Genomic DNA, 22,196 nt, shown 5'->3' with positions numbered 1-22,196 from the left:
CCTCACTCTGATTTTCACCTTTTTTACTTTTTCATAAATAATTTTCTAATTTCTATTCTTATCGCGTTAAATATTTTTGTTAATTAAACTAATATTTTGAATTTCTCAACATCAAAAGTTTTAAGAGTTTAATCATTTATAAGATTTTACAACTCAATCAATCATAAATCATTCTTACTAATTTTTTAAGATAGTGTATTATAAAATTAACAAACTTAATTTTTATATATGACAGTTTATAACTGAATAATATGAAGGCTTACATATTATTTATTCAACTTTGAAATATTTACTGGTATGTGTATCGTATTTGATTTAAAATATATTTTATAAAATAATAAATATATTTTAAAAAATAAATTACTTTTATTTTAGTTTCATATATTAAAATATATTTTATTTATTTTAAATTATTGTTATACTTATATCTTTATTTTATAATAATAATAATAATAATAATAATAATAATAATAACAGCAAAATGATATTTTTACCCAAATTTAAGTGATGTATATGTTAATGATTATATTATCTTCTACATTAAATTTTTTTATTTATTTAATATCCATTTACTTTATCTCCATTTTAAAAGGTATTGACAAAAATTACTTCATCGTTAATTTCCTGATATAGATTTTGTCAAATGATTCTACATAATCTTTGATGTTCACTAACAATGCTAGCTATATCAGTAATGAGACATATATCAAAATCCTTTTCACCTCCATCCTACTTTTATTGAATAAATGTGGGAATTTTTCAAGCATGGATTAATTGACCACTTAAACTATATTTATTATCTAACTATATGTTGACCCTTCAATTTAATATATGATTGTCTTATAAAAGAGTGGGAACATTAATTTGAAGATTATCTTAATTTAGTAATATTAAGATTAAGATATGTGTGAATTTTTCAAATGTTACTGAATATGTTTACTTCAAATTAATGTGAATCAAACATACACTTCTATTGTTATTCAATAGTAGTAGCGAACGAAAGAACTTTATGCCATCAATATAATAATGGTTCGACGAAGTGGAAAAATTTATTAGGAACGAAAATATGAAAATAAAGAATCCAGGTGAAATTTTAAGTTACCAACCTTTCCTACAATTGCATAATGGAGAACCATTTTTACAATAAGATTCAATATCTCTCAAAATTTAAAAGCGGTTGTTGCTATTCATTTTGCAACTTGATTTTTGATGGTGCATTCAATTACATGAGAGGTTATGGTTATTGAAATTGATGTGATCATAAATTATTACATTGAAGTCCTAGTCATGTATATATATATGTGCATATTTGTTTTCCTAATTAAAGATGCATTTATAGACCATTAAAACTATATTTATCATCTAACCACATACTGACCTTTCAATTTGACATGTATAATGACGACATAATTATTATAAAAGACCAAAAAAAAACATTTTAAAAATTATCCTGAATTTAATAATATTAAAATTAAAATATTAATAAATATAAGTAATCGATATAAATATAGATATTTTATAAATGAATTTACTTATTAATTTTTATATAATTGAGTTTATTTATTCAAACATTTAAAATTTAATTTAATATTGTATTATTTTTTTTATCCATAAAAAAGTTTGCAAAGACGCGATAAGGAAATATTATATACTGTATTATATATATATATATATATATATATATATATATATTTTTTGCATCTTTTATTTTTTATATTTATATTTATGTATAAAAGGCATATAAACTTGAATTTAGTGTTTAATAAATATTGTCTTTCTAATTTTTAACTTTTAATTGACAATAAGAGTTACTAATTTAATTATTTTTGTTGTTGTGCTAATTCCCAAACCTAATGCGGCTAGAGGGTCACAATCCTTGTGCAAACAAATCAAGACACAAACAAAAGTATCATCAGCTATGGATGCATGCATGACATAACACAAATTTTAAATATGATGCAACCTTAGATATGTTACAATAAAATAACATCAAGGTAATCAAACTCTGTTATATTGTTGCATAACCCACTCTAGCAACTTAATTGTATAACGACCTACCATGATCCTTATATTTAGTGGAATCATATTATTACTAGTGAATTAAGAAAAATATTAAAACTGAATAACTCATACATACAAGTAGATATAAATATAATAATAATTATGTTTCTATGTACAAAATATAACACCAAATATGTACAGTCATCCAAAATAATAACCCTTAGTGTTGGTCAAGCACAAACAACAGTTACCCAAGAAGATAACTCTAACACTAGGACAAAACTTCTCATCTCGCAACGGTCACCTCAACTCCAAGCTAGCCCTGACCTGCTTCCATACAAAGTATGATTATCGCAGTACAACCACATGGAAACAGAAGGGTAAGCTAGAGTTCAAAAATCAATCATACAAGTACAGAATAAATTTTATATTACACATGCATCCAAATCAAGTCCCAAAGGGGCTCCCATCTTAAATCATTCATCATTTCATCAAACATGAAGTCAACACCACACACTTCATCATACTAGAAAATCATGCAATAATATCAACAAATGACAAATATCAATGCATATCAATCATCTAATGCGTCGTCACGCATTCACCTATGAGATCTCCCTAACAGCAGAGCAGTGTAAGTGACATCACAATCCTACCGAAACCACCCCAACTGTTTTCACGCTCAATGCACTCGCTCGGTCACAGCTAAACAGGATATAATTATAAATCCTCACTCGGGTTTACTCAAATGACGTCACTTACACACTTGGAAGTCCGGTTCTACCATCAGGTATAGCACAGCTGGATACAGGCTTACCACGACCTTGACATTCATTATCAAGTCACTTCTGGAGTTCGTCCACCGGCTATCCGCAAGGAACCACGCACCTTCCCCAGTACTTGGTTAAGGGAATAACCCTCGACCTTGTAACGCCCAAATTCTAATACCCAATTTATACAATAAAAATTATAAATTTTTTTTATAATGTTTTCGCAATTATATCACTAATAATATCTATATATTTATTTAATAAAAGTAAAGAAAAGAATATCTTGTGAATTTAATATATAATATATCGTTCTAAAATATTTAGAATAACGTATTCTTTTACACATTATTCCTTTTTCCTTACTCTTTTAATACAATATATATATTCATAACAGAAAGAAAATTACAATTAAAATAATATGATTGACAAGTAAAGTTATAATAAATCCATCAAATAGCCTCCATATTCCAATTTCCTTCCATGTAGGACAACAAAATGATCTGGAACCTCAAGTTGGTCCGTCTATTTATAATATATTTAATTTAAAAACAAAGAAAGGAAGGAGTAAGAACAATATCCAATAAATACAATAATTCAAAAGAATGAACAGAATTATTTATAAACAAAAATTTAACATATATATATATATAAATATATATACAAATTAAATATTAGATTTTCTTGATACAATAAAATTTGAATTATACTTGTAGTGACTAGTCAGGATAAATGAGCATCATTATAACACCAACCAAAAGATATTCCACCTCCATTTCTTACTCATTTAAATCCCCAAGGTTAAACCTCCAGCTACAAATAATTCAAACTTTATCATCTATGGCCATAGAGTATTAATTATCTTTAAAATGAGTAAAAGACATTTTAACAAATTATATTAATCATAAAAAATTACTCAAAATAAATTTAACAATTTATCATTATTTAAGCTTTAATTAAATAATACAAATTTAAATAAAATATATTAAGAGCACTAATTAATTAAATGACAATGACAATTATTATAAAATAATTAAACAATATAAAATGTGAATATATTAATAATTATTATAGATAAGAATAATCATAGAATAAGTAATAGTAATTAAAGGTTAAACAAATATATGAGGTTAGAAACACCCCACTAAATAATAACGTAAATAAATAAATATAATAATTAAAAGTTAAGTAGTTAGATGAGGTTAGGAACACCTCACTGAATAAATATAATAATAACATAAATAAACATTGTAATTAAAAGTTAAGTAGTTAAATGAGGTTAAGAACACCTCACTGAATAAATATATAAATATAGTAATTAAAAGTTAAGGAGTTAGATGAGGTTAGTAACACCTCACTGAATAAATATAACAATAATGAGGTTAGGGGCACCTCACTAAATAAATATAAGCAAATAGATGAGGTTAGGGATACCCCACTAAATAAATAAATAAATAAATATAGTGACATAAATAAATATACATAATAGTATATAAGATTTTAAAGAGATAAGGTTCTCCTCCCCCTTACCTAGATAAACAAGAGCTACCACTTGAACAGAACCTCCTCTTTTGGATTCCCTCTCTCTTTCCTCTCTCTATTTCTCCAGAATTTCCTTCTCTCTAGAATTCTAAATTTTCAAAACCTTAGGCCCCTATTTATAGAAATTTTGAAAATACTATGCACTATGCACTATTCATTAAAATAATATTATAAATTACTATGCACTATGCACTATTCATTAAAATAATAAAATTTATTAAAATTTATAAACTTCAGATCCGCAGCCCCTCTGTAGCCGCCAGTTACTGTGCACATGTACAGTAAAATACTATTTACAAATACGTAAATACGTATTTATGAATAGTGAAAAACGTATACGTGAATAGTAAAATACATGAATAGTAAATATACGTAAATAGTAAAATACTTAAATAAAAATATGACAAACCTTCTAATAATCTCAATAAATATTTAAAATCAAAATAACTTGTTTTATTTATTAAAATTTGGGATATTACATTTTTAAACCCTTTAATAATTTCATAAATATTTAAAATACATAAAAATAACCCTTTTATTAATATTGTATAAAATTTGGGATGTTACAATTCTCCCCTCCTTTTAAAAATTTCGTCCCCGAAATTTTCTTGAAAATAGGAATAGCTCCTCGCAGTTTGCTTCCTAAGCCATGTTTTCGCTGCGCTACTCTGATACATTTTAGTAACTCCTAACTGAATGTTAAGAGTACTCTTATGTCATTTATCTAAGATCATCTTCCTTAATTCGAGATTATTAGGCACATAGATTCTATCTTAAAACACCATCCACTTCCAAGCATAAGGGTTATTTATACCTCTACCAATCTTTTCTACTTGGCTTATTAAGAAAAGATTTAACTCTTAGGTCCTCTAATCACATCTATTAATCTATTAGTCCTTTCAACATACTCAATTTAATGCTCCTAAGGTAAGCTCACTTACCAAGCTTAAGTCTCTAAATTCTTCAATCAAATCCAACCCTTAAATCATCAAAATGATAGATCAATGATCATCCTATTTAAGGCATTTGTCACCATATTACTTAAATTTTTAAGACCCTCTCCAAGGATAAAGTACTTAAACGTAAGTTTACTAGATACGTATAATCAATCTCTAAGTCTTACCACCATATCTATATCCAAGGCAACCTCATATCTACTATCTTGTCTTATACTTTCATGTCTTGCCATCAAAATGAATCAACTAATTATGTTTCTCTAATTTCCTTCAATAGTCCATTCTTTACTCGAGTCATACCTAGTTTCACACTACTAGAAGTAATTTCACAAATCAAACTTAAATTCTTAATGTGAGCTAAAAGATATCCCTTAACCATAAGAAGAGATATATAGAGTTTTTTTTTTTTTTTTTTTTTTTTTTTTTACTCAAAGTATCGACCACCACATTGACTCTTTCTGAATAACAACTGAGATTAAAATCTTAATCCTTCACAGTTTCCAATTATCTCTTTTGTCTCATATTCAACTCCTTTGGATCAAACAATTATGTAAAATTCTTATGATCACTAAATATCTCAAACTTAGAATCATACCAATAATGTTTCCAAAATTTCAAGCGTAACTATTACGACTTCTAATTCAAGGTCATGGAAATAATCCACCCAAACCTGTCTTCAAAGCATTACTATATACCACATAACACTTACTAAAGTTTGATAATCTTAACACTAGTCAATCTTTCCTTAAGAGTTTCAAAACTACTATCACACTTACTATTCCATAAAGGCAACTCTCTCTCCTTGGTTAATCCAGACACAGGTAATACTATCTTAGAAATTATCTCAATAAATCTCCTATATTAATTAATGCAACAAAGCTCTTAACCTAACTAATTGACCTAGGTATCTCCCACAACTTCTATCATAAATAGATCTACGTTATATCTCCACTAGAAATTACACAACCTAGAAAATTCACCTCATAAAAATTCATACTTAGATAACTTGGCATAAGCTGTCTTGAATATATTTTCATCCTCAATTATAATACGATGATATCACATCCTAAAGTCAATCTCACAACCTTCATTAATTCACTCCTAAGGTCGTCCATCCTCATATCAGCATACATGCATATCAAATCATATTAGAATACCTACTATAAATCTTCATATATACCATTCTTAAGCATGTATGAATCAATTACTGTTTACTCCGTATAGCCTGTACATGAACAACCTTTACCACATAACATCATACAACCTTAAAGAAACTTTTGATCCACAAGATAACACCTCAATATATTAGAATAAAATCGATTTCCTAATAACTCACAAATATCATGACAACATATATATCTCTTTAACAACTATCAAAGAAAATGATACATAGAAAATTATATAGGCTATCACCAAATAATCTCAAACCAATCACCAAATAATCCCAAACTTATCACCAAAAGAAAGCTAACAGGATAAGTTATCATTCTTATAAAGACTTGAAATTCTAAAATGATCATATACTTAACTAAAAATTTCAAAAATTGTAGTAGATTAAATCAGCGCTTAACAGCTAGACTTTTGATCACTAAAATATTCATAACGAAAGTTCTAGATCTCCATTGTACCTGATTTTGGTGCCCTTGACAAGTAAACATCCAACTTACAACTTTTATGAAATTCATAAAATCCAACTCTGTCAATATAATACTTGTACTGGCATCACAAAACTGCAGCTAAAACATTCCCTGCATTGATCAGCAAAAGAGTGCACCAAAGTCTAAAGCCCCAAAAATACCTTAAGATACTTCCAAATCATTATTTAAATTTCTTCCTACAATCTTGAACCAAAATAACTTTCATATTTAGCACAAAGAACTTAGAAACTAAAATAATCCTCTTACAATCTAACCCATAAAAAAAATCAATATGTAAATATCAAATTTAATAAATTATTTAATAAGGTTTAAAAATAATAAAAGAAATATAAATTAATTCCAGTAAAGGTGGCAGTGCCTCCTAGTTAGGAATAACTTATAAATTCTAAATCATATAATAAAAATAACAAAGATTCACACTTTAGTTTTTATCAAAAATATTTAAAACTCCAATTCGCAACATACATCCTCTTTGGATTTAATTACTGTAACTATAGACTTCATCTACCAAACAAGCATAGTAAACTCATAACTCACGGCCGATTGGATCGACCGCTCTGATACCATTAATGTAACGCCCAAATTCTAATACCCAATTTATACAATAAAAATTATAAATTTTTTTTATAATGTTTTCGCAATTATATCACTAATAATATCTATATATTTATTTAATAAAAGTAAAGAAAAGAATATCTTGTGAATTTAATATATAATATATCGTTCTAAAATATTTAGAATAACGTATTCTTTTACACATTATTCCTTTTTCCTTACTCTTTTAATACAATATATATATTCATAACAGAAAGAAAATTACAATTAAAATAATATGATTGACAAGTAAAGTTATAATAAATCCATCAAATAGCCTCCATATTCCAATTTCCTTCCATGTAGGACAACAAAATGATCTGGAACCTCAAGTTGGTCCGTCTATTTATAATATATTTAATTTAAAAACAAAGAAAGGAAGGAGTAAGAACAATATCCAATAAATACAATAATTCAAAAGAATGAACAGAATTATTTATAAACAAAAATTTAACATATATATATATATAAATATATATACAAATTAAATATTAGATTTTCTTGATACAATAAAATTTGAATTATACTTGTAGTGACTAGTCAGGATAAATGAGCATCATTATAACACCAACCAAAAGATATTCCACCTCCATTTCTTACTCATTTAAATCCCCAAGGTTAAACCTCCAGCTACAAATAATTCAAACTTTATCATCTATGGCCATAGAGTATTAATTATCTTTAAAATGAGTAAAAGACATTTTAACAAATTATATTAATCATAAAAAATTACTCAAAATAAATTTAACAATTTATCATTATTTAAGCTTTAATTAAATAATACAAATTTAAATAAAATATATTAAGAGCACTAATTAATTAAATGACAATGACAATTATTATAAAATAATTAAACAATATAAAATGTGAATATATTAATAATTATTATAGATAAGAATAATCATAGAATAAGTAATAGTAATTAAAGGTTAAACAAATATATGAGGTTAGAAACACCCCACTAAATAATAACGTAAATAAATAAATATAATAATTAAAAGTTAAGTAGTTAGATGAGGTTAGGAACACCTCACTGAATAAATATAATAATAACATAAATAAACATTGTAATTAAAAGTTAAGTAGTTAAATGAGGTTAAGAACACCTCACTGAATAAATATATAAATATAGTAATTAAAAGTTAAGGAGTTAGATGAGGTTAGTAACACCTCACTGAATAAATATAACAATAATGAGGTTAGGGGCACCTCACTAAATAAATATAAGCAAATAGATGAGGTTAGGGATACCCCACTAAATAAATAAATAAATAAATATAGTGACATAAATAAATATACATAATAGTATATAAGATTTTAAAGAGATAAGGTTCTCCTCCCCCTTACCTAGATAAACAAGAGCTACCACTTGAACAGAACCTCCTCTTTTGGATTCCCTCTCTCTTTCCTCTCTCTATTTCTCCAGAATTTCCTTCTCTCTAGAATTCTAAATTTTCAAAACCTTAGGCCCCTATTTATAGAAATTTTGAAAATACTATGCACTATGCACTATTCATTAAAATAATATTATAAATTACTATGCACTATGCACTATTCATTAAAATAATAAAATTTATTAAAATTTATAAACTTCAGATCCGCAGCCCCCTCTGTAGCCGCCAGTTACTGTGCACATGCACAGTAAAATACTATTTACAAATACGTAAATACGTATTTATGAATAGTGAAAAACGTATACGTGAATAGTAAAATACATGAATAGTAAATATACGTAAATAGTAAAATACTTAAATAAAAATATGACAAACCTTCTAATAATCTCAATAAATATTTAAAATCAAAATAACTTGTTTTATTTATTAAAATTTGGGATATTACATTTTTAAACCCTTTAATAATTTCATAAATATTTAAAATACATAAAAATAACCCTTTTATTAATATTGTATAAAATTTGGGATGTTACAGACCTCGTACTCTGCTCCAACACTAGCTAAATACTTAGAGGAGACTCACTCAAACCAGTGGCCTACCTGAGCACCACTGTCACCCAAAACCAGTGGCCTATCTAAGCATCACTCTCATTTATATCAGTGGCCTATCCAAGCACCACTCTCAAGAGACTCTATGTGAGCTCTTCTAGTTCAAAAATATTTTCCTCTCCTCAAGTCCTAGGCTAGACACATGCCATAAGGCATCACATGCAATAATCCATCATACATCATACATGGTCTATCCACCACCATGATCAATATCATTCTCATATGAACATATACACATGTCATATCATATTTAAACATTCATACATATCATTACAAAGCATACATATTAGTCATACACCACCATACATCATATATCATACATACATGATCCAAAACTTCAACTTTAAACATGCATAAGCATCATTTTCAATCCAAAAACATCAAACTCACTCACGCCCGACGCAACCAAATCACGCCCGGCCTAACATCCAACCTGAGAGCTCTACGTTTTTCCACGCTCGGCGCATTAAGCTCGCGCTTGACGTCATCCAAACAAAGACTCATAGGAGTCTCCATGCTCGGTGCACCCAACCTACGCTCGGCGCCAACTCAACAGAGACCTCAAAGACGCCCCCACTCTACGCTCGACACCACATCAGTACATGAACATATAGGGCATTTATCTGATATCACACCCGGCGTGACTCATCTAGAGACCTCCATCTCAATTCAATCCTGAAGCGACTAACCTCGCGCTCGGCGTGAGTTTGAAATGGTGGCCTCTGATGAATTCACGCCTGGTGCCAAGAACTACGCCCGACACAAATTCAAACAACAGCCCCAAAACTTCAAAAATTTTCTCCAACACCTGAAAATCAAAAAACCCAACCACATGCAAACTAAGAAAAATAATGCATGGGCTCCATAAAACTCGAAAACAAACTTAGATTCAACATGCACCCACCCGATGCATCAAAATCACCCAAAAACCCTATTTTGCCCAAAACCCCAAAATGAACAATTTCTCCAATCCAACCATGAATTCTCAAACTTCATGCATTGATTGAGTTCCTAAACTCACATGCAACCAAACAACATATGTTCTAACTTCCCTCACTTGAAGATTTGCTCAAAATAGCCAAGAACAGAGAAGAAGAAGAATTTTCCTCCAAAGCTCGACTCCCGGATGTCAATCCTCTAAAAGCAAGCTTCCTGCTTGAATTCTAAGAGAAGACAAAAGAGATTAGTGGTCTAAAAAAGAAGAAGAATCAAACAAAGAAATTTGGGAGAGAAAAGAGCTCACAAACCCAAAGTACTTCTCTATAAAACTTCTCTCTGAGATTTTATTTGAGAATGAGCTTATGAGGCTTCCTTCTCAGAAAAAATATTATATACTCTTCTCTCTAACACCCACTAAACTTTGCAATCCACTTACTACGTTATAATTATCTCTTTCAAGTTACCTTGAATGTTTCTACTGGTGTGTAGAATGGAGTCTCCCACATTTTTTGTGCTAAGCACATAAAAATTAATGACCACGTGTTAATAAATAACCACACCCGTCCATGTGTTAATGTTAGTGTTCCAACTCCCATTCATCAAGCTAATTAAAATTACTTATTTAGGTTAAATTATATTTTTAACCCTATTATTTTTATTATACAAAATTGACCTTGTTTTTTAATTAGATAAATTTAATTTTTCAATTTTTAAAATTACATTTGTCACATCTTTTAATAGACCCTCCGTTCACCATTAATTGACTTTGATGTAATAATATGATATGATTGATTATGGTGCGACTGACATGAACCATTGATGATACTAGTATGACATACATTACATTGTTATGAACAATTGGCAATGACATTGATTATTACTCAACTATATATCCATGCAATGATAATATATATTACTATGTCAACATTATTGTGTCACATCATAATAAATCATGTTATATATATATATAAAAAAGTAATAAATGAACCAAGATTGCATTATTATTATTTTTTTTAAATTGAGGGACTAAATTCAAACTATTAGAAAAAAAATTAAATTATGGATTGGAAATTATAAAGGAATTGAAAATACAATTTAACTTTAAATTTATTTATTACCTACTTATTTGGATCATTATTATTAAGTATTGACCGATTAAACTTTAGTCTTGGTAAGTGTTCGGAAAAATCTTATGAAAATAAATTATGATATATCTACAAATTATTTTCAACTTAATTTAACAATCTTTCCATAATAACTTATAAAATTAATTTACAACTTTTATAAAAAAATAACCTCATTTTTCTTTGATTATAGAAACAATTTATACCTAATTTATATGATAAATATATAAAGTATGTTTTGATACAAATTTAAAAGTACTTTTAAAAAAATTTCTACATAATATAAAGAGTATGTATTAGTAAAGAAGTTATGAGAAACACTTCTATATATCTTGTATTTAAACATATTAGATAAATATTTAATTAAATTGTTCACCTAAAAGCACTTTGATCTCTTGTCTAATGTTAAACCACCCAAAAAAATGTAAGTAAAACAACTTTGCTAAAACAAAATCTTTTAGTACCAAAAAGAAGCTTTGATCGTGAGTTTTCTAGAGAGAAATAGGAGAAATTTGATTACCTTTCAAACTTAGAGATAGCAGCAAGTGGGTACCTACGACTTGGGTCAACCAAGAATGAACTTTCTATACTAAAAGAAAACAAATATCAACTATTCATTTACCTTCTAATCCCATGATTAGAAAAAAAAATAAATATATATATATATATATATATATATATATATATATATATATATATATATATATTGGTGAGATCTTCATAAATTAAATTAAATAAAAATAAAAATAAAAAAGAAAAACCTCTTAATCCACAAAATCCAAACAGATCTTTGTCACAAACGACAACCCTTGAATCCCTGAGCACCTTGACACTAGCAACAAAAAATCCTTCCACGTGTCAACAAAATTGAAGCATTCACCACGAAATTCCATGCCTGAATCCAAAACTTGCCACTCCACCGTAACCACCCTGGTCCACTAACTTGCAATGGCGAATGTTCCACAGACCAACTTGCTAACTTGTTACAATGATCCCAGGTGGCTTCACACAGGTTTCACACATTTTTTAGTATATGGATAAGGCTTAGATGATGAGACAAGAAAATAAAAGGTATAAGACACAAGAATGAGTCAAAATCTACTAATATTAATATCATGCTTTAAAATAAATAATTTAGAGATTGTCAACATTTCTCTATTTGGGTTTGGCACCCCTAGTGCCTCCTTAATACAAATTTCTCTTAGCTGATCAAAAAAAAATTTATTCATTTTTAATACTTTTTTAATAATTTTTTTAGACGACCATTTCACATGCTATTATAATTTTAAAAGACTCTCTTAATTATTTTTCTTTTATATCGTATATATTTGATACTCTTAATCACATGTCTCTTTCAATTTTTTTTTTATCTCTAAATTAAATTTTATTAGTTTTTTTTTAAAGTTGCCACTGTCCAAAAAAAATTGTTAAAAAGAAAAATACAATCAATTATAACACATTTTACAAACCCTCTTTTTAGTATTATCTAAATTTATTGAAAATCACAAGTTGTTGTAAGTTTTACACCTTACTTAATAAATCTCATATATGATTTTTTTTTAGTTTTAATAAATTTTAATTAATAATAAAAAAATTACTAAAAAAACATGTTGTTAATATTTTTTAATTAAATATAATCCTATGTCATAATTTAAATATAATTTAATTATTACAAATTTTAATCATAATATTATTTGTATATTAAAATATTTATTTATTATGAATTTTAGTTATAAAAAAATATATCTCATTATTTGTTACATTATATTTTTTTTTAAAATGTGCTGTCACTTTGTTATTGGTTGTGTTCAGTGACTCATATTTTTTAGAGAAATTCTATGGTACCCATCTTATTTGAGAGGGTACCGGTACAGTTTTTTATATTTTATATTTTTAGTAATTTATTTAAATAATATTTATAATATTTTATCCTTTCAATTTTTAAATTATTTAATCATTTTATTTTTATTTTATATATTCTAATTTATTTGTAATAATATTATTATATATTTAAATAGTTTAATTTTAATAATTTTTTAAGTATATTTTTATCTTTTCACTTAAAATTTTTGAATTTTTATATTTTAATTTTAATAATTTTTTAAGTATATTTTTTGTCTTTTTGTCTTAAATTTTTGAATTTCTATATTGTAATTTTAATAACTTTTTATTTCTACTATTTATTAATTTTTTCTTTTTCTTTAATATTTTATAATATTATTGAAAACTTATAATTTTAATCTTTATAATTTTATCTTACTTTTTATTTTATAAGTATAATTTAGATTATTTATTTTATAATTAAATTAATTTTTTTAAAAAAAATTTATGAATTTACATAGAAAAATATATTGAAACCCTTCCATCTTTGAGGGTACCGTAGCAACTCCCTATTTTTTAAGGTTGTATTGTAGTACACTTCCACGTCACTTGCCTCGTCCAGTTGTAATATTTCGTAAGCTGCACGTGCCATGTCTCCTTGGGTTGGTAGAGTCACGTGTCTACACCCAACGGCACCTGAATCGGCGGAAAAAGAAAGGAAAAAGAGAAAAAAAAAACTGAAAACACACACCGAGAAAACGGAAAACCCTAACCAGTTTTCTTCTTTTCTTCACATAACTTGCTTATTTGATTTCATCTTGTGCATGCCTTCTTCCATTTTCTTCTCTGTTTCTTCAAGGTACCTCTCTCTCTGTTCTTTTCAGTGTTTCGGTTTTAACGTTGAATTTGAATTCTGCTAGTTACGGTTGTGATTGCAGAGTTGAATTTTAGGATGATGTTGGTCTGTTGCTTTGATTTGAGCTTTTTTAATGAGAATTTGGCATCATTTGAGTCATAATTTTTTTTTTAATTTTTGGTTTGTGTTTCTTTTGCCTATGGTTGCTTACTTGCTTGAGTTGGAATGGTTTTTGTTTACTTTCTTCATGCCAGGGTTAGAGGAATAACAGAAACAGTGGTTAGAATTTTGAGTCACTTTGTTAGCTTAGTTTGGTTTAGTGATTGAGCAGTCATGCGTTGCTGAAAATGAATGGTTTTAACTTTGATTGTGCGAATTAGATTGTTGAATGTGGCATCGCTTGGTTAGATTTAGCAATTTAGTCATGAGTTGCTGAAAATGAATGGTTTTGACTTTGATTGTGTGAATTATATTTTTGAATGTGGCATCGCTTGGTTACTGCTTGTGTGTTTGGTCATTTGATTGACACATAATGCAATTGTGGTTTAGGAATGCATTTCGCGGTCATGGTGAATTTTTTATTTTTATTTTTTTTTGGTGTGTGGGTGTGATCATTTTCTGTTGGGATAATTTCACAACAATTTTGGTAACCAGTTATGGAACTAATAAATATAAATCTTGTATGGGAATTTGGAAATCATAGCTGAGATGCATTGGTAACACCAAGTGTTAGACTTTCTGATAGACACTTTCTACTTTTGATTCCTTAACCATTGATCTATAACCATTTAATAGCAGCAAACTGTTTCAATAATAGTTACAGATAGGCATATTATTTTCATTTTTTTAAGTGGTTTTATGTTTTTATGAAGGAGATGTTAATAACAAGATTGTATTTTTTGCAGCATTTGGTTCACAAAAACATGAAAATAGATAGTATATACAAAGTAAATAAAATAAACCTTGTAGGCTCTAATTATTAGTGTTTACCTTTGGTTTTCTAGTCGTAGTGTTCATTGATATATAATAGTGTAGTGGTGAGGTCATAAGATATGTCAATAGTTTATATTTTGATGTTTTTGATATTCTTTTCAATATAGATGAATTTTTCCACTGTTGTTATCAATTGCAATAATGGTAGAGTTTAAAACACCATTATGGTCTTTATGGTAATGAAATTGAGGAAGCCGTAAACATTAAAAAGCATAGACTAGATACAGAATAAACTGTTTCTATTTAAGGTCTGACTAAAATCATGGTTAACTTAATTACATGGACTACTCTATGTTTTCTTAATGAATAAAAAAATATGCCACATAGATCCCTAGGCAAGGGTTTCAGCTTCACTATTCATAATAGAGAAACCTAGAAAGGTTGCAATTTTCTTTCACTAATGTAAAATTAAGTTAAAATTCATCAGTTACCTGCTGTCGTAGAAAGCAGAGTGCAAAATTTATAGTTATGATATGAGGATGTATAAAATAAAAATATCATCCTTTTACTCTAATAACCTTAATAAATAAAGAAATTCAGCTTTCTTCTGCATATTGAGTAAAATCGTATAGCATTTTGAGATGAAACACTGTTCCTTTACTATATTGACTTTAGAATTAATTTGCCTAAGGATATATGATTGCTATACTCTGGAATTGTGGTTATTGAATATTGAATAATATTGCATTTTCAATTGTTGATTTATGAATGTGGTCAATAATAGTTCTCAATCTGATGTTGTTCACCTCTGTTTCTTGGCTCTCACACATATTCATGCATGCACAAAAACTATTATTGTGATAAAGAAACTGAACTGATAAAAGATCTGCAGATGTTTAACGCTGGTACCTTATTTGCTTATGTTTAGGCTGAACATCACATGGTTTATTGCCATAGAACCGGCTGCTTTAACTTCTAGTACAAGACTTGTGGAAACACTTAATATAATAATGCTGTTAGACCTGTTATTAGAGTCCAAAACTATCCCACTTCATGGAGAATATTTGAAGCGTCTATGCAAATCTTGCAAAACAAGGTTTTTGAAGAAGCGCAGAATTTCCTTTGTGGTGTAATTTTCTTGTTACCGAACTGGGATAAATAATAAACTAGTCACACTCGTGCCAAGGCTCTTGTAATTACAACTTGTCTCTGTTTTCAAATGTCTGATGCTGCTATGGAAGTTATGAAACCTGAGGTATAGTATTACATTCTATCTATTTGAATTTTTTAATCCATTTAGAGTTATTTGTTGTTATGGTGTTGTTCATATCTTGCTTTGGCCTTTAGAGTTATTTGTTGTTATGGTGTTGTTCATATCTTGCTTTGGCCTTTTGTGTTGGTTAAATGCATAGTTTACAACTGTATTTAAAATTTCAATTTCATCTCATAACAGCAGGTCTTAATGAGTAGGTATTAAGGCTTCTAAATTTGTTATATTTTTTACTTCTAATTAACACTATGTATATGAACTGTGATGCATGCTGAAGTACTTGTTTTCTTTTTATTTGTCTTTAATATTTTTTATTATCTTAATTAAGTACAAGGGTTCCTCAGATATAAAGCTTGATCTCCAAAAATTCTTCTTGTACCTCTCTTTAGATGATCAGATTTTCATTTAACTGTAATTTTATTATGTTAATGCCTATTATTGTTTTTCTTTCCCTTCTCTTTCTCCATCCTGTTCTCTTTATGTAATTAAAGTTTTCTTTTTCCATTAAAAAATTATTTATTTGCCTTTATAATTTTATGGAGGTAGTATGTTTTTATAGGAGACCATAAGGGATTGTATCCTTTTAGCAAAGTTAATCTCCTTTTATTATGTTTTATGCCCATATGTAGCACTTATGAGCCATTAATTTTCACAAACCATAGGCCCATATCTCTTCCAAGAGGGTGTACAGATGAGGACATTAAGAAGGAAAACCACTTGATGGTGAAACTGTACAATATTGGGAAAATATTGCTTGTATCAATTCTTTGAATTTGTAGATAAGATCACCTTAATGATGTTGAATTTTTTAGTATTAGATATTCTTTTACATCTTTAATACAAATGAATGTTAGTCAGGGCCAAATGCAGAAATTTTATTCAATTGGATCAAGTAAATACGATATCATCACATAACTCAATATAAAACCTGTTTCTTTTCTTCAAGTATACCTATTTTACTATTAGTTTAAATGAAGAAACATTTTTTTTGTCCAGATATAGACTTTTATCATCAAAATAGTTTGTATTATGAGGATTCTCCCCCTCCCCCTTTCTTTATTTGCTTCAACTATATCACCATCACTGAACTCTACTTGTAGATTATAATGATGAAGTTACTGTATTGTTTTGAAATTTAGAACATGGTAATGTCAGGTTTATTCTTGTTCATGGGTAGCTAGTTTATTGATTTCAATTTGCCTTTGGCATGCTTAGATGAAATCCTACATCTGGCTTCAAACTGCGGATGGTTCTATTCAGCAAGTAGAGGAAGAGGCAGCCATGTTTTGCCCCATGATTTGCCAGGAAGTACTTCAAACAGGCATGGGATCTTCCAAAGCTTATGCTATATCTCTTCCACAACGTGTCAATCCTGCAATCTTGGGTTTGATACTTGATTACTGTCGGTTTCACCAAGTACAAGGACGATCTAATAAGGTCTGGAATAATCCAGCTTTCCTGTGATTTATTTTATCTTGATTTCTGGAATATATATTTGTGGTACTCCTCCATTATTTGGAGATTTGGTGCTTGTTAGTTTTAAAGTATATTTGATAATTCTTCATCAAAGTATTATCTGTTGCTTTTATCAGCTGAAATACTGGAGAGGTGATGGAATTTATAGATAAATGAGTATTTGATTGTTATTTTAGGAGCGCAAAACTTTTGATGAGAAGTTTATTCGGATGGATACAAAGAAGTTATGTGAGTTGACATCTGCTGCTGACAGCCTCCAACTAAAGCCTTTGGTTGACCTGACCAGCCGAGCACTCGCTCGGATTATTGAAGGAAAAACTCCTGAAGAGATTCGTGAAACATTTCATTTGCCTGATGACCTCACTGAGGTTTGTGATGATAGCAAAAAAGACCCTTAAATTCCGCAATATGTTTCTTGATTTACATTTGATCTTTGACAGGAGGAGAAGCTGGAGCCTCTAAGAAACATAACTGATGATCCACGTATTCGACTTCTAAACAGATTATATGCTAGAAAGAGGAAAGAACTAAAAGAGAGGAAGAAACTGAAGGTATTTTCTACCATTTATACTCCATTAATATTGTTGGACCTTGCTTATTGAATGTTAATAGAATTCTTATTATGGTAAACTTCTTATCGGACTGTTGCAAATTGCAATCACACTAAAATGCTTCACGTGTTTCAGGATGTTGAGGTTGAGGAAGAGCCAAAGGATGAGCGCTCAGTTGAAGATCTCCTATCATTTATTAATGGTGCAGATGGAGGTATGTCACGTCTTTCACCCTCTTTTCTAAATTTCATTTACCATACTACTTTTTGTTTCCATTTGGCTATCTTATCAAATCTTTCATTTTATTTTGGGAGGGGGCGGGTGCAAATGTGGATGAACGATGTCAATATTGTCTTATTGTTAAAGAAAATTATATCACTTTTATTGCATTTTGTTCATCTCTATAATACTGCCACGTGCATTGTTTCCCCAGCTTTGACTTTTGTTGCAGCATGCTATATTTAGAGGTCACAAAGTATTTAAATCTGATGTTATGTTACTACTGTTATTATTGTTTTTGGTTTTGCTATTATTGTTTAGATGCATGGAGATACTCTTGTTTGTGATAGATACTAGAATGATTATGCTGATTTCTTGTTATCACACAATTTTCTATATTAATTCAATCATATTACATATAGTGTCTGTTTGAGTAAACTTCTCCAAAAACACTTTTAGGATAGAAAAATAAAAAAGAAAAAAAAAATAAATTTCTTCAGAAATTAAAATTAGTTTATATATAAGCTAATTTGTAGAAATTCTCTCTTATTAATTTCTCCAAAAAAAAATTTTAATTGTACATAAGTTAATTTTAGCTTATGGAAAGATTTATTTCGATTTTTTTTCCCCCTATTTTTCTCTTCTAAAATTACTTCTATGGAAGCTTTTCAATCAGACCCGTATTAAAGTTTGCTTTAGAGTACAATAATTTTGATGCACCCTATCTTGTTTTTGCTTTACGTAGCTTACCTTGTTGATACATGTGATTTGGTAGATACAAAGGAAACTAGAGCAAATAAAAATAAAAAGAAGAATAGGAGAAGGAAAGATCATGCAAAGGATCTTTCACAAAATGCAAATGAAAACGATAAGGTTAGGCTCTGGCACCTCTTTTTGAAAACACTAGTTGAGGATATGTTTGTGATCTATATCCTCATTCTTATCGCTTAGATTACTATTACCTAGTGATGTCTACATTATCTTTTGTTATTAAAAGAATATTGTCTCTCATTTAAAATCCTTTTATATATTTTAGGAGTTGAATCCTCTTACTTCTGCATATCATAATGGGAACTTTGACAATGCCTCTGCAAGTCAACATTCGATGATGCAAAACCTTCCTGCTGTTAATTTTTCTCCAAAATTTGAATTTATTGATGGTGATATGGATGATGATTTAGATCCTGCAATGAAGGAGGAGCTTGACAGGTTAGATACATGCTTCTGCTAGTTCATCAATTGATGAGGAATAAGTTCATAACTATATATATGACAATACTCGTTATATATCTGTGCTCAAACTAATCTCTAATTAATTAGTTAATTAATTTCTATGATTTCTTTAGCTTCATGTTACCAGCATCTGTTGCTTTTAGTTATAGAATATCTTTTTCCTCCTCGCAAGTAGATTCCAGGGACCCCAGAATCTTCCTGACTGGTTTAATGCATTTTTTCAGAGATTGCATTCCATTAAAATTGTTATTACTCAAGGATTCTATCTTTAATTGGATTCGGTGTTGAATGTGCTGCACGTGTCTTACATAGTAGTTCATTAATGTACTTTATTTGAGCAGACAACTCGTAGAATGGTTGTCATATAACCTATGAAAGAGGATAGCCTTGTCAACTGATTGTCGAGTGATTCATTTTATTGTATTCTCTCTTATCTTGCACTTATTTGCTGTTTTATTTTTTATTTTTTATTTTTTATTTTTTATTGTAGGGAAGTGGAGGATTTTGCACGAAGATTGAATTCAGATTGGCCTGAAAGGATGCAAATTTTATCTTTGGGCCAAGACAGAAGACTAGTACCAATTTCTATGAATAGCAGTGGTTCAACGCACATGTATACAAGTATGTTCTTCATTCTATCTTGATATATTCTTTTAGAACCCTACATACATTGTTTTCTATCAGAAGCATCTGAAAATTTTGCTCAGATCTGTTAGTGCTAAGACATGAATTGATTAAGGATTTAGGGATAGACAAGCAGTGATAGCATTGTTGCATATGTTAATTAGTTTTGAGGACGTGTTATTTCATGGGGCTTAATCATTGATTCGTTGTGTCTGCTTTTGTCACCACCCACCCCAACCCCCCTTCTTTATTGTTTATTTCACATGCTAACAACTTTTAAATTTCAAAATGATTTTTAATTGGTAACTGATAATTTAGAAGGGCTGGGTTGAGGGTGGGGAGTTGCAACGGAGGTTTTAATCATAAATGATTGCAAGTCTGACATTGAGCATGTAATTTATGGTACATACAGGTTTTGATCAAAGATAGTGCAGCACTGGAAGATAATTCAATTTCCAAGGTGAGTGAAAGTTGAAGTAATCTAAAAGGATGTAAGCTTAGGGCTTGCTGTTGCCTGAATCTTGGAAGTGCAAGTCTGTGTGAACACCATGTGAGTAATATTTGTTGTTTCTTGTAACTTATAACCAAAGTGTAGCTTTGTTTTTTTAAATTTGAACATTTTGAATTCTGCAAGCAAGGGGAGAGGGGCAAATAAAAGGAAAAAAGTGAGAAGAAAAGAGTAAAACAAAATCATGGAAAGCAATTTGAGCATAATCGGGTTTGACCTTGTTTGTATTTATTCCTATCTTGATAAATTTTGTCAGGCCTTTGAATTTTTTAAAAATTAATTTCATTTTTATTTTTATTTTTTTTGCGGTGGTTAAGTTATAGCTGGCGTGTATTATATCTTCGGTCTGCACTGTTAACTTGTTAATCTCCAAGCTCTTGCGTCAAAAAATGTGATTATAGTGGAGTTTTATTGTACGCTGAGTGATCCGTTTGAGTTGATTGAGACAAGAGGATTGATTGCATACTTCTTATTCAAAAAGAAAGCGAGTTTTCATTTTAGCTTTGACTTCGTGATATTTATAAGATGTTGCTGGACGATGTGTATACCACTTTTATCTTTCTAGTTTTAGAGTCTGATTTGATATAAGTTAAAAATATTTCTGAGAGTTTATCTATTAAAAATAGAGTATTTTTCAGTTGAGGAATTATCAAAATTGTTTCTAAACTTGTATTCAAATAAATTATTTATAGTATTTCTCCCTTGTTGTCATGATGTAGTGACTGAGGAAAGAGTATAAAATTTATATTGCAGATAGGTGGTGGATTTCTGTTCACGCACACTTTTGTGATTCATATATATATAAACAATTAGTTATGTATGTCCGTGAAAAGATTGTTATTAGAAGATACACAATTTGAAGTTTAACATGCCTCCCCAAATCTTGTTGAGTGCATGCGAAACTGCTAGAAAAGGCTGCATCTATTTAGTACTTTTCATGTTGAAAAATGCTAGATCCTCCGAACATAATCGTCCGAAAAATTAACCGATACACTGATGATGAATATTATATATTAAATTTTTTAACAAATGTCACTATTATTTATTTAGAGAATAATTTGGCTATTTTTTCGAAATGTATAGCATCGTTCTTTCATGTTTCCAGCTTGTCAAATTTAAAC

General features: G+C 28.8%; 1 protein-coding gene across 1 annotated transcript; it reads left to right on the top strand.

Moving 5' to 3' along the window:
* The first annotated feature begins 14,067 nt into the window (after positions 1-14,067).
* Positions 14,068-21,376, top strand: LOC109800693 (SKP1-like protein 21). Its single transcript, XM_020361524.3, has 10 exons — positions 14,068-14,264; positions 16,123-16,449; positions 17,680-17,901; positions 18,117-18,308; positions 18,381-18,491; positions 18,627-18,705; positions 19,486-19,583; positions 19,747-19,919; positions 20,434-20,564; positions 20,980-21,376. The coding sequence occupies exons 2-10, from the start codon at positions 16,414-16,416 to the stop codon at positions 20,994-20,996; spliced, it is 1,059 nt and encodes a 352-aa protein (XP_020217113.1). The 5' UTR covers positions 14,068-14,264; positions 16,123-16,413; the 3' UTR covers positions 20,997-21,376.
* The last annotated feature ends 820 nt before the right edge of the window (positions 21,377-22,196 follow it).

The sequence above is a fragment of the Cajanus cajan genome, chromosome 1 (assembly GCF_000230855.2).
Source record: "Cajanus cajan strain Asha chromosome 1, NIPB_CcT2T_4, whole genome shotgun sequence".
In the NCBI taxonomy this organism is placed as follows: Eukaryota; Viridiplantae; Streptophyta; class Magnoliopsida; order Fabales; family Fabaceae; genus Cajanus; species Cajanus cajan.
The sequence above is the reverse complement of the archived record's forward strand: the minus strand, read 5'-3'. Positions and strand labels throughout refer to the sequence as shown.